This window comes from Sarcophilus harrisii, chromosome 2, assembly GCF_902635505.1.
Source record: "Sarcophilus harrisii chromosome 2, mSarHar1.11, whole genome shotgun sequence".
In the NCBI taxonomy this organism is placed as follows: domain Eukaryota; kingdom Metazoa; phylum Chordata; class Mammalia; order Dasyuromorphia; family Dasyuridae; genus Sarcophilus; species Sarcophilus harrisii.
The window spans coordinates 560,553,323-560,567,849 of NC_045427.1; the positions used below are offsets into that span (position 1 = coordinate 560,553,323).

A 14,527-nucleotide genomic window follows, 5' to 3' on the forward strand; every position below is an offset into this window, starting at 1 on the left:
TTATAGCTAGAAAACGGGCCATGAGTATCATTTATACAAATCAAGGACAATTCAGTCAAAATGAACATTTCAACATCAACATTTATAATTTAAAGATGCATTAGACAATGACTTTACTATGCTTTTAAAAGGCTTATAATAATTAAATTTCAAGTCTATGAGTTTTTAAAGTTGGAAATTAACTAATAAGATAAAGGGAAAATTTTTCCCAGGAAACATGTGTGGATTTTTTGTTAAATCCCATTAATGTTTTTTTTTTAAAACAAGTATCAAAATGTGTTACTCTTTTTATTCTTTCATAGAATCAACACTTAAACAGACTTCAATAGAATCTGATATCTGATACCTCTTTTAGATGGATATGAAGAAAAATGACTGAGAATCGAATATCTGACTAGCAAAGTGATAAGATCACTTATATATCATCTTGTTAAAGTCTTAAATAGAATTTTATTACTTTGAATATTTCTTGAAAATAGACAAGGTGCTAACATAAGATTCTGGATATCAAACATTTCCTTTTGCTTACCTGGAATTAAAGACTAATTATATTTATCATAGGGTTTTGACCTGAAAACTACCTTAAAATCTGTCTAACCTAACCCTTATCCCCCCTCACCTCATGTTACAGAGATGACAAAACTGAATCACAGGAGAAAAAAAGTAATTTGCTGAAAGTCACATAGCCAGCAAGAAGCATAATTCATATTTGGTTTCAAGTCAGTGTTGATCAAACTACAACATCAGAGCCACTGGAGGGAATATAATCCACTGGCTACAATGTATCCTATGGCTTATTCCAAAGGGATCAGAATAACATGTCAATTAGAGGGTTTTCTTGCTTTTCCTGTAATATACATATTTCAATATCTAGCTTCACTTAAAATTTTAATAAATGTATCATTTTGTCTGGAGATAAATAAACTTTGTAAATATGCTGAATATTTAACCACTGCAAATAATGTACTGAAATGCCTCTTCGGAAAGCTAGTATAGCAATGGTCTTTTAAAATCTCTGGCTTGCTTTTTAAAAATTTCCAGGAATAAAATAATATCAGGGATTTTAACACTGTGATAACATCAATGTTGAGGAAGATTATGAAACTAATAAATCTAATTTCCAACCAAAATCTAAGATTTTAATCCTTGTCACATACTTGTAAACACTTCATTCAGAGACAGTTTTCAATACTAATCCATGCTAAGTTTTTTTTTTAAATATTGAAGTGTTTACATTCTAAACATGCCAGCTATATTACATCCTGTGATATATATATGTGGAAATTCCTCACCATGCAGTATTTGTTTCCAGGTGTGATAAAGTCAACTGCCTGTATATATCCATCATATGCATCCAAGATTGTTTCAACTTTTGGTTCTTCATCAAAAGAATAGGTATAAACTGATCCCTGTAAAACATATTTTAAAAATCATTTGAAAATAATTTGCCATAACTTTTTAAGAAAATATAACTTTGGATTTTCTTTCTTTCTTTTTTTTTTTTTTTTGATTTTCTTTTTAAAACTTTGAAGTACAACTAAAAAAGGGGCTAAGGAGCAATGTGACAAAAGGGTAAGCCCCTGACTTCTTTTACAAATTATAAATTCAGATCTTAAAGGTATCAATTCATCTTTCAAAGAATTGAGTCTGAAACTGGAGCAAATATGTGTAATAAATGAATATAACATATAAATATATATTACATACATACATATCTAAAAACACGTACACACACACATGTAAGCAGTCACAATGATAGGTATAATCTTAGAAATTTCTAGTTTCTTCAAAGATGAAGTCACCAGATTTAACTGGGAATTTCCTATTATTTTTAAATATGATAGTAATTGTAGTAGTAAACAATTATATAAATTTTAAGATCTGCATAGTGATTCATATATATCATCTGATTTGAACCACAACTATCCTTTGAGACACATAATATTATCCCCTTTTTTACAGACAAGGAATATTGCTAGTTAATATCAAAGGCAGAACTGAAACCCAAGTCTTCTGACTCCAAACTCAATGCTTCATCTAATAAAAAAATTGGCTCTCTTTACCTTTCAAATATGTGTGTGTGTGTTTGTATGTATATTGTTAAGTCATTTCACTCATTCCCAACTTTTTATGATTTGATTTGAAGTTTTCTTGGCAGAGGTACTAAAATGTTTGCCATTTCCTTATCTAGCTCATTTTACAGATAAGAAAATTGAGAAAACAGAATTAAGTGACTTGTCCAGGATCTACTTCAATCTAATGTGTCACCTGGCTGCAAGAGAGGGAAAGGAAGAGAGAGGGGGGAAGAGAGAGGGAGATAAAGGGAGAGGCAGGGGATAGAGAGAGAGGAAGAGAGAGGAAGAGAGAACAAGAAGAGGAAGAGAGGGGGAAAGAGGGGAAGAGAGATATCTGTGTATTCTTATTTACCCCCCCCCCCCTCCATGGCAGATCATTTAGAGCATGAATTGTTTTGTTGTTGTCTTTGCGCTTTGGACAGCTCACACAATGCCTGACATATGGTAGGCAGATAATATAAGCATGAAGAACTAATCAATGCCTATCCCTCTACGTGACTGAAATAGAATGAATCTGTAAGTCATGGGATGTGAGAAGGAAGATGAACTGGTAAACATTTGAGGAGACATTGACATAAATACTGAAGTCTTCAAAAAGCAAAAAATTCAGGTGCTAACTTGAAAAAGAAGGAAGAATGATGAGTCCAGTATATATTTAAAGTAGCTAGAAGATAGAGCATTGGGCCTGAAGCCAGGAAACCTTAATTCAAATTCACTTACTAGTTGTGTGACTCTGGGCAAATCACAGGCTCTGTTCATCTATTTCTTCAACTGTAAAAATAATAGCATTTAGAACATAGAGTTGTTATGAGATCCAAATGAAATAATATTTTTGAAGCATTTAAAATAGTGCCTGGATAATGCTTGTTTCCTTCTTTCACCAAGGATTCATTGATGAAACAAGAGGAGACAGGATTAAGGGAAAAGATTATTTGTGATAAGGAAAAGGACTACCTTGTTCTCTCAGACCAGAGCAAAGAAGAAAAGGGTTGGTGAAGAAACAAAGAGGTATAGAGAAGGAAACTCAGGGGGATAGCATCAGTTATCTCTGTAGAGTTGAAGATCAATTTAGCTTTTGAAAGTAAGAGGAATAAGGGTGGACATAAGGGTTAAAAAATCAGAGGTTTGGAATAGTCTTAGGTAGTGTGGTGGAAAATTACAAATAAAAAGTACTGCTGTGTAGTAGTATGACTACTATGAGGTTACTATGAGATTAAATAATAATATATATGTTAGTTTGTATAAGGTTAGTAGGATGAGGTTAAATAACAACTAACATTTATGGGTTTCAGTTACTAAGTCCTTTACGAATATTATTTCATTTGATCCTCACAACCACCCTGGGTAGTAGGTGCTATTATTATCTCCATTTTATAGATAAGGAATAGGCAGAGAAAGGTTAAGTAACTTAACTTAGCATGAAACATCATGAAATTTGATCCATCTGATTTCATGACTTCCTCTAAATGCATTATTTATTTTTAACTATCTTTCTTTTAAATTGTGAATTCCAACTTCTCTCTTTCCATCCCATTCCCTCTTTCATCCATTAAAAAGGCAAGTAATATATCAATTACATGTGTGAAATCATGCAAAACATACCTGACTTCCTCTGACAGCACTCAGCCATTTGCCCAAAGAGAGTAGATATTAAGTGTGACTCAGTATTGGAATAATAAAGGAGAAACAGTGGAAGGTTGAATAGCTAAAGGATTCATAGATGGAATACAATGCAAAGCTGGGAGAACAGTCTTTTATAATCATACCCTTTATGTACTTTATTAAAGTCACACTGTAATGATGAAACATTACAGAATCACAGAATTTGAGAACTGCAAAGGATATTAGTATGCATCTAGCATAATGCATATCCTAAAGGAATGCTTTTGTATGATATACCCAACAAGTACTCATCAAGTTTCTGCTTGAGGAGTTCCAGAAACTGCTTACTTTTTTTATGGTTACTCCAATTCTTTTTTATTTATTTAATAGCCTTTTATTTACAGGTTATATGCATGGATAACTTTACAGCGTTAACAATTGCCAAACCTCTTGTTCCAATTTTTCACCTCTTACCCCCCCCCCAACCCCTCCCCTAGATGGCAGGATGACCAGTAGATGTTAAATACATTAAAATATAAATTAGATACACAATAAGTATACATGACCAAAACATTATTTTGCTGTATAAAAAGAATCAGACTGAAATATTGTACAATTAGCTTGTGAAGGAAATCAAAAATGCAGGTGGGCATAAATATAGGGATTGGGAATTCAATGTAATGGTTTTTAGTTATCTCCCAAAGTTCTTTCTCTGGGCATAGTTGGTTCAGTTCATTACTGCTCCATTGGAAATGATTTGGTTGATCTCGTTGCTGAGGATGGCCAGGTCCATCAGAACTGGTCATCATATAGTATTGTTGTTGAAGTATATAATGATCTCTTGGTCCTGCTCATTTCACTCAGCATCAGTTTGTGTAAGTCTCTCCAGGCCTTTCTGAAATCATCCTGTTGATCATTTCTTACAGAACAGTAATATTCCATAATATTCATATACCACAATTTATTCAGCCATTCTCCAACTGATGGACATCCATTCAGTTTCCAGTTTCTAGCCACTACAAAAAGGGCTGCCACAAACATTCATGCACATACAGGTCCCTTTCCCTTCTTTATAATCTCTTTGGGATATAAGCCCAGTAGTAACACTGCTGGATCAAAGGGTATGCACAGTTTGATAATTTTTTGAGCATAGTTCCAAATTGCTCTCCAGAATGATTGGTTTCATTCAGTTCCACCAACATTTCAGTGTACCAGTTTTCCCACATCCCCTCCAACATTTGTCATTATCTTTTCCTGTCATCCTAACCAATCTGAGAGGTGTGTAGTGGTATCTCAGAGTTGTCTTAATTTGCATTTCTCTGATCAATAATGATTTGGAGCACCTTTTCATGTGGCTACAAATAGTTTCAATTTCTTCATCTAAAAATTGTCTGCTCATATCCTTTGACCATTTATCAATTGAAGAATGGCTTATATATTTGAGTCAGTTCTCTATATAATTTGGAAATGAGGCCTTTATCAGAACCTTTGAACGTAAAAATGTTTTCCTAGTTTATTGCTTGCCTTCTAATCTTGTCTGCATTAGTTTTAGTTGTATAAAAACTTAATATAATCAAAATTATCTATTTTGTGATCAATAATAATCTCTAGTTCTTCTTTGGTCACAAATTCCTTCCTCCTCCACAAGTCTGAGAGGTAAACTATCCTATATTCCTCTAATTTACTTATAATTTCTTTCTTTATGCCTAAATCATGGACCCATTTTGACCTTATCTTGGTATATGGTGTTAAGTGTGTGTCAATACCTAGTTTCTGCCATACTAGTTTCCAATTTTCCCCACAGTTTTTGTCAAATAGTTTATTCTTATCCCAAAATCTGGGGTCTTTGGATTTGTCAAATACTAGATGCTATAGTTATTGTTTTGTTCTGTGAAGCTAACCTCTTCCACTAATCAACTACTCTTTTTCTTAGCCAGTACCAAATGGTTTGGATGACCATTGCTTTATAATATAGTTTTAGATCTGGTACAGTGAGACCACCATCATTTGATTTTTTTTTTTCATTAGTTCCCTGCAAATTCTTGGCCTTTTGTTCTTCCAGATGAATTTTGTTATTTTTTCTAGGTCAGTAAAAATAGTTTCTTGGGAGTTTGGTATAGCACTAAATAAATAGATTAGTTTAGGTAGTATTGTCATTTTTATTATATTTGCTTAGCCTTCCTATGAGCACTTGATATTTTTCCAATTGTTTAGATATGACTTTATTTGTGTGGAAAATATTTTGTAGTTTTGCTCATATAGTTCCTGATTTTCCCTTGGCAGATAAAGATTCCTAAATATTTTATACTATCAACAGATATTTTATACTATCAACAGTTATTTTAAATGGAATTTCTCTTTTTTTCTCTTTATTTTGGATTTTGTTGGTGATGTATAAAAATGCTGAGGATCTATGTGGATTTATTTTGTATCCTGCAACTTTGCTAAAGTTGTGGATTATTTTTAAAGCTTCTTAGTTAATTCTCTGGGGTTCTCTAAGTATACCATCATATCATCAGCAAAGAGTGATAATTTGGTTTCCTCATTACTTATTCTAATTCATTTAATCTCTTTCTCAACTCTTATTGCCAAAGCTAGCATTTCTAATACAATATTGAATAGTAATGGTGATAGTGGCCAGCCTTGTTTCACTCCTGATCTTATTGGGAATAGTTCCAGTTTATCCCCATTACATATGATGCTTACTGATGATTTTAAGTAATGATACTGATAATTTCAAGGAAAAGTCCATTTATTCCTATACTCTCAAGTGTTTTTAATAGGAATGGATGTTGGATTTTATCAAATGTTTTTCTGCATCTATTGAGATAATCATATGGTTTTTGTTAATTTGGTTATTTGATATAGTCAATTATGCTAATAATTTTCCTAATATTGAACCAGACCTGCATTCCTGGTATAAAGCCTACTTGGTCATGGTGTATTTTATCTTGAGGATGCTTTTCTGTAATCTGTTTGCTAATAATTAATTTAAGATTTTTGCATCAATATTCATTAGGGAAATTGGTCTATAATTTTCTTTTTCTGTTTTCATCCTACCTGGTTTAGGTATCAGTATCATGTCTGTGTCATAAAAGGAATTTGGTAGCAGTCCTTCATTTTCTATTTTTTTCAAATAGTTTATATAGCATTGGAGTTAATTGTTCTTTAAATGTTTGGTAGAATTTACATGTAAATCCATCTGGTCCTGGGGATTTTTTCTTAGAGAGTTGATTAATGGCTTGTTCTATTTCCTTTTCTAAAATGAGACTATTTAAGCAATTTACTTCCTCCTCTGTTAATTGGGGAAGCCTATATTTTTGTAGGTATTCCTCCATTTCACTTAGGTTATCAAATTTATTGGCATAAAGTTGGGCAAAGTAACTCCTAATTATTGCTCTAATTTTCTCCTCATTAGTGCAAAGTTCTTCCTTTTCATTTAAGACTAACAAATTGATTTTCCTCTTTCCTTTTTCAAATTAAATTTACTAAAGGTTTATCTATTTTGTTGTTTTTTTCCTAAAACCAGCTTAGTTTTATTTATTAATTCTATGGTTTGTTTTACTTTCAGTTTTGTTACTCTCTCCTTTTATTTTTAGAATTTCAAGTTTGGTATTTGATTGGGGGTTTTTAATCTATTTTTTCTAGCTTTTTAAGTTGCAAACCCAATTCATTGATCTTCTCTTTATTTTATGCAAGTAAGCCTCTGGAGATATAAAATTTCCCCTTATTACCACTTTGGCTGCATCCTACAAATTTTGGTATGTTGTCTCATTATGGTCATTCTCTTGGATGAAATTATTTTGTCTATAATTTGCTGTTTCACCCATTCATTCTTTAGGATGAGATTATTTAGTTTTCAATTACTTGTTGATCTACTTTCCCCTAGCTTTTTATTGAATGTAATTTTTATTGAATCGTGATTTGAAAAAAATATATTTACTATTTCTGCCTTTGATTTTGACATCTTCATGAACTAATATATGGTCAATTTTTGTATAGGAGTCATGGACTGCCAAGAGTAAAGCGTACTCCTTTCTGTCTCCATTCTATTTTCTCCAAAGATCTATCATACCTAACTTTTCTAGCATTCTATTGACCTCTTTAACTTCTTTCTTATTTGTTTTGTGGTTTGATTTATTTAGTTCTGAGACAGCAAGGTTGAGATCTCCCACTATTATAGTTTTGCAGTCTATTTCTTCTTCCAACTCTCTTAACTTCTCCTTTAGGAATTTCCATACTATACCACTGGTGCATATATATTTAGTATTGATATTGCTTCATTTTCTATGCTACAATTTAGCAAGATACAGTTTCCTCCCTCATCTCTTTTAATTAGATCAATTTCTGCTTTTGCTTGATCTGAGATCAGGATGGCTTCCCCTGCTTTTTTTTACTTTACCTGAAGCATTATAGATTCTGCTCCAGTCTTTTACCTTTACTCTCTGTATGTACTGCTCTGCTTTAAATATTTTTCTTGTAAACAATATATTGTAGGATTCTGGCTTTTAATCCAGTCTGATATCCACTTCTGTTTTATGGGAGAGTTCACCCCATTTACATTTATGGTTAAAATGGCTAATTCTGTATTTCCTACCATCTTATTATCCCCAGATTATACTTTTCTCTTTCCTTTCCCCCCCCCAGTATTTAAATTATGAACACTCCTTGCCTCAAGCAGCCCTCCCCCTTTCTTACACCTTTCCCCTACTATTTATTTATTCCCTTCTATTTAGTCTACCCCTTCCCTTTTCTCCTTTCCCCTCCCAATTTTCAATAAAGTGAGAGAAGTTTCTCTGTAAACCAAATATGTCTAATATTTTTTCTTTGAGCGAAATCTAATGAAAGTAAGATTCACACAATGTTCATCCTTCTTCCTTCTTTCCCTCAAATATAATAGGTTTTCTCTGCCTCTTCCCGAGATGTAATTTTCCTCATTTTGTCTCTACTTTTCCCCTTTTCTGGTACAATACCCTTTCCACTTCTAGTTTCTTTTTATATTATAACAGTAAAATGAAATTATACATGCACTCTCTATGTATACCCATAACATACAGTTCTCAAGAGTTCTTTTTACCTTTTTATGCTTCTCTTGAGTCCTATATTTGGAGGCCAAACTTTTTCTTTAACTCTGTTCTTTTCATCAGAAATAAAAGGAATTCACCTTTTCATTGAATGTCCATCTTCTTCCCGGGGGGAAAATGCTCAGTTTGACAAGGTAGGTAGTTTATTCTTTGCTGCATTTCAAGTTTTTTTGCTTTTTGGAATATCAGATTCCAGGCCCTTCAATCGTTTAAGGTGGAAGCTACTAGATCTGGAGTAATTTTTATTGTGGCTCCTTGGTATTTCAATTGTCTCTTTCTGGCTGCTTGTAATATTTTTTCCTTGGTCCGATAGTTCTGAAATTTAGTCCCAATATTTCTTGGAGTTTTAATTTTGGGGTCTCTTTCAGGTGGTGTTCAGTGAATTCTTTCAATGGCTTTTTATGATGGCTTGTGATTTTATGACATCAGGGAAGTTCTCTTTGATGATTTCCTGAAAAAGTGTCTAGGCTCTTTTTTTCATCATGGTTTTCAGGGAATCCAATAATGCTTAGATTGTCGCTCCTATTTTCCAGGTCAGTTGTTTTCCTGAGTAGGTATTTCACGTTTTTTTCCTATTTTTTCACTTTTTTGGTTTAGCTTGACTGATTCTTGATGTCCCATCGAGTTATTCATTTCTATTTGTTCAATTCTGATTTTTAATGAATTATTTTCTTCATTTCCTTTTTTAATTTCTTTTTGTATTAAGTTTTTAAGTGAGTTATTTTCTTCTATGGAATTTTTTCCATTTCACAAATTTTGTTTTTTAAGGAGTTATTTTCTTTTTTTATTTCACAAATTCTGTTTTCCTGGGAGTTATTTACCTTTTCCATTTCAGAAATTCTGTTTTTTTTTTTTCAGGGAGTTTTCTTTTTCCATTTTGTCAAATCTATCTTTTAATGAGCTATATGTCTTTTCCAAACCCTTTTGCAAAGTTTTCCTTTCCTTTCCCCATTTTGATTCTAGTGCTCTTTTGAGATTCTGTTTAATTTCTTCTATGAGAGCCTGGTGTGATGGGGACCAAATTATATCACTCTTTGGGGCTTTATCTGGAGACCATCTGCTTTTAGTCTCCTCAGGGTTTGAAATCTGTTCTTCTCTTTCACCATAGAAAGTATCTATAGTTAGAGTTCTCTTTGCCTTTTTACTCATTTTTTAAAAAAAAGTTAGGATCTTCTTTTAGGGCAAGGGAGGCTTTCCAAGCCTCCTCTATAGGCCATAGTGGAATGGCAGTGGCTGCGCCGGATCAATGCTGATTCACTCCTGGTGCTTGGTAGATGTGGCCAGATCCTATGAGACTGGCGGTTTGGAATTCTCTCCTTAGCTTTTGTGTTTATGTTGGATGTTTTATAACTTCTCTGTTGATCTACTGCTTTGCAGCCAGGGCAGAGTAGCCAACAATGGTATAGATTCCTCCCCATAGATTCTCCACCACCATGCACCATCCCAGGTCTACACAGTGTGTGCTGGCCTCCTGTGCCTGGCCACCTCCTCCCTCACCACACCAAAACAGACTTTTTTTGGCAATTTTTAGAATTATCTTCTGCTGGTAATTTGCTGCACTCCCAATTGCATGGATAGCCAGTCCAGAGCTAATTCAGAGGCTGGATTTCGTAATTAGTGTGAGTGTAGTAAGAGAAAGTCAGAGAGAAACATGTGTCCTCTCCACCATCTTGACTCCACCTAAAACTCTTTTTCAAGAAAACTACTGTTTAATCATGCCTCCTCATCCTGAACATGTAAAATTGATTTTTGTACCTAAATGTTAATTTATTCTTAATGAATTTCATCTTAAAATACTAAGCTCAATGCTCAAGAATATCAAGATCTTTTTTTGGATCTTGACTCTTTCACCAAACGGATTTAGCTATCATTCTCAGCTACGAGGCATTTGCAAATATAATGAGGTCATTTGTGCGTTTTTCCAAGTCATAAATAATGTTAAATAGCTCAGGCCAAGGATAAATACCTATAATGTGAAAGAGACTTCCTTGCAAGTCTTTTAAATAGAGATTAGACGATCACTAGTCAGGTTTATTAGAGTAAGGATTACTATAGGATATACATTGGGCTAAATCACTGACACCCCTTCTTCCATAGACTTTGCCCTATTCATATTAAACTATTAAAAGCTACTCTTGAGTCTGGCTATTTCACCATATCTGAATCCAATTAATTATATCATCTTTCCATTTTCTCTACAAAAATTGTATAAAATGCTTTATGAAATGCTTTGCTAAAACCTAGGCAAATCATATTTGCCTCTAGCATTCCCTTCATCTACCAGTTTACTAACTCTCTTAAAAAATAAAGTTGTGTCATATGGTAGCTATCTAACATTCTATAATGCTGGACTTGAAGTCATGAAGTAATAAGGGACATATCAATTCTCCAAGAGCCTCCACAGCTGTGAATCACAACATCTGAAGGAGTTGCAGGGCAGCCTTTGCTGACACAAGTATTGCAGACTGGGAATGAGAAAAATTGGAGGCAGAGGGAAGAGGAGAGAGGTTAGACAATGCAAAGTCCTCTCAGTCAGAGAGGTTAGAGAACAACAGAGAACTGAGTCTCCTTGTATAATCCTCTCATAAGAGGAGATCCATTCTGGGTTGGATCTCCAGCAGCCATTGTCAGATGGTTCCCATGTATTCCAACAGCTATCCCATGTATTCCAACAATGAAGACCTTCAAATTCTTTCCCTGACACTTACTAGCTTTATTTTTCTGGGCAAGGTACTTAACCTCTCGGTGCTTCAGATAGTTCCTTAGAACTTATTTACTAAAACATAAATGAGATATAATATGCCTTACAGAAAGTTCCCAAACTAGAAGTTATCTACATAAATGAGTTCATAGATCCTTTGCATATTCATATAATTGTAAATACATCAAGAGAATATTTTCCATGATACATTGCATTAGCATTTCATAAGAGGAATTAATTATATTCCATACCTTAATAGTTTCAATCAGTAACAATTTGTAATCAGGAGAGAATATAATATTTCCTATAGGCTCTTGAACATCAAAATAGTCTTTTACTGTGTAATTTACTTCCTTGACAATAAAAGAATGCACAATACCATCCTTGATGTAAAAAATAAGAAAATAAATACTAGTATCAGTTTCTGTCACACAAGACAAAGTGATCAAACAAAAAGCATGGCTGTACATATACCAATAAGGAAGTGCATCCCTCCCTCCCATTTCAAGCAAATTCTACTTATTTAAAAAGAAAATAAGTTCAAGTCTTACCTCCTTCAAGAAACCTTTCTCACTTTCTTATCAATCTCCTCCTTCCTTGAAATCCAGTAGTATTTTTTTTTTAGTTTGTATAAGACTGCTAATTATATACAATACTATTTATAATAAATTAATGATTTTCTTTTATGGTTCATAGAAATCAGTCTGATAAGTTTTTCCTTACATTACTTTTATTATCTTATATCTCTAATGTTTCATTTATTAATGTCTGGTCTTCTCAAGTTTTTTGAGGGAAGAAACTAAAAAATTTTTCTTGGTATCTAAGACTGATGACATAGTACTTGTCTCTTTGTTAGTATGTATTCCCCTTGATATTAAAGTCTGTTTTGTCTTGATTTTTGTATTTCCAGCATTTAGTACTGTGCCCAGCACATAATTATGTACTTAATGCTTGTTGATTAAGTGACTGAATAATAATGACTGATTACAAGCATAGTGGGCTAATTAACTCTTCTTTAATATATAGAGTATTGCTGGTCTGCCTACAAGGAGATTGAGCTGTTTTTTCTAGGAGCAAGACTGAATTTGGGCTAATATAGCTATATTCCCTTGCTTGGACCCCTTCAAATCAGTATTAGACAAATATAAGGAATCTGGATTCAAGACTATTCATCACTCTGAGGCATATAAACTCAAGCAAATAAATCATTACATGCCCACTCTCCCTTAATGCCTCCACTCCTTATCTTATAAGAGAGTCAAAATGGTATGACAGATAGTTCTGAAGAGGAGATATAAAGCATTAAAATAGTCTAAGTAAGGGAAGGCAGAGTTGTAATTGAAAATTCATCATATCTATCTATCTATCTATAAATATATCTATAAATATATATACATATATATATATATATATATATATAGAGAGAGAGAGAGAGAGAGAGAGAGAGAGAGAGAAAGAGAGAGAGAGAGAGAGAGAGAGAGAGAGAGAGAGAGAGAGAGAGATTTTTTACAAATAAAGTAGTCACATCCTGCTTCTTCTGAGTTATTGAACTTCTGCCAGGAAGACCTTAGAGCTAACTCCTCCTATAAATAAGAGCAACACTTTGACCCAGGGAGAGACAAAACATATTTTCTTAGTACTCTAAGAGAATTAAACAGCCTCTAAGGTGGTGACTGATGCTAAATTAAAAAAATAACAATTGACCTGGCTCTTTTTCATTTCTGTCTGCAGCCAATAGAGCTATAAAGTACAATGGAAAATCACAAGAGTGAAGAATAATTTAAGAAACAGACTATACTCAACATCCCTATTCCCTATGTGATTTTGAGTGAAGTAACTTACCTTTTCTGGACCTGATTCCTAATTTATAAAATGAGAGTCTTAGAAAGAATGACCTCAAAGGACCTTTTCTGGTTCTAAATCTTGAAAACACTGTTGAGGTGGTAAAACCATGAATAGAACTCCCAAGAATATAAAAGAGTGACAAAAATATACAATTAATATTGCCTGGAAGCAAGAATTAGACAAGCCTTTAATTAAATATAATCGCTTGGGATTTCTTTACTGTGGTTCCCTTCACCCTCTACACCTTTTCTCCCAAGAGATTATATTTATCAAAGTTTACTTCACTTTCAAAGAAATAATTTTCAAAAAAATTCATAAAAAATTTTCAAAAAGAAATTCATTAACATTCTAAAATCTAGGTGAGATGAATAGGAAAAGAAAACTTTGTGCCAAGTATTTTCTAAAGAAAAATAAATATGAGAGAACATCTTACATTTCCAGAAACAAATAATCCTTCTCTGTGAAATGCCATGGTGTTTATGCTGGTATCTTTAGAATGGATTTCTTCATTTACTTGAATTAAAAACAAAGTAGTATAGAAATATTAAAGTATGCTAATAATCATCAACTTTATATTAATGCTATAATGAAGAGACAGGATAGTAAGTAGATAGAACACTAGATCTGAGATCAGGAAGACTTGGAAGATCAACTATGTAACCCTAGTCAAAGGTACTTAAACTCTAAAGGCATCACTTTCCTTATGTGTAAAATGCTTATAGATTGAATTCATAAATATTCAATGAGTGTAAAATGAAGAAAGCAATTGACCTTTAATGACTTCTAATCTATCTTCTAACTCAAAATCATATGAACTTTCTGTTCATACTATTATTCATCATTTCTCTGGAAGATTTTGTCCAGAGAAACAAGCATTATAAGACAGATGCCTCAAGGTTAAGAAGGTTGCTAAAATTCTTTACTTTCAGAAAGGATCAAATCTAAATCATCCTGTCACTCAATGTCAATTTTTTTAGTTAGTAAGTTAATAATTATTATAAGGGGGATTAAAAAGATCCTGTTCTCAAAGAACTTTTATGAGACAAGACAGTTGTAAACAAATGTAGAACATCTTAATCTTCAAAGCTATGGAGCAACATATCAACAAGCAACATTCTATTCCAATGATCACCATTAAAATAGATGAGAGAACTACAGGAAATGCGTAGGCATAGCATGATAGAAAGCCTTCTTGGAAAAAAGTACAGGCTCGTAAATAA

At 33.1% G+C, this 14,527-nt stretch overlaps 1 protein-coding gene across 3 annotated transcripts in view; it reads right to left on the reverse strand.

Moving 5' to 3' along the window:
* Positions 1-14,527, reverse strand: part of LOC100918759 (cilia- and flagella-associated protein 43-like) — a 201,538-nt gene that overhangs the window by 143,962 nt on the left and 43,049 nt on the right. For all 3 annotated transcript variants that reach the window (XM_031955797.1, XM_031955799.1, XM_031955798.1), the window contains exons 8-10: positions 13,741-13,820; positions 11,714-11,845; positions 1,293-1,409 (exon numbers count right to left, since the gene is read on the reverse strand). In XM_031955797.1, the coding sequence (XP_031811657.1) occupies positions 1,293-1,409; positions 11,714-11,845; positions 13,741-13,820 (329 nt within the window). The remainder of the gene's footprint in view (positions 1-1,292; positions 1,410-11,713; positions 11,846-13,740; positions 13,821-14,527) is intronic.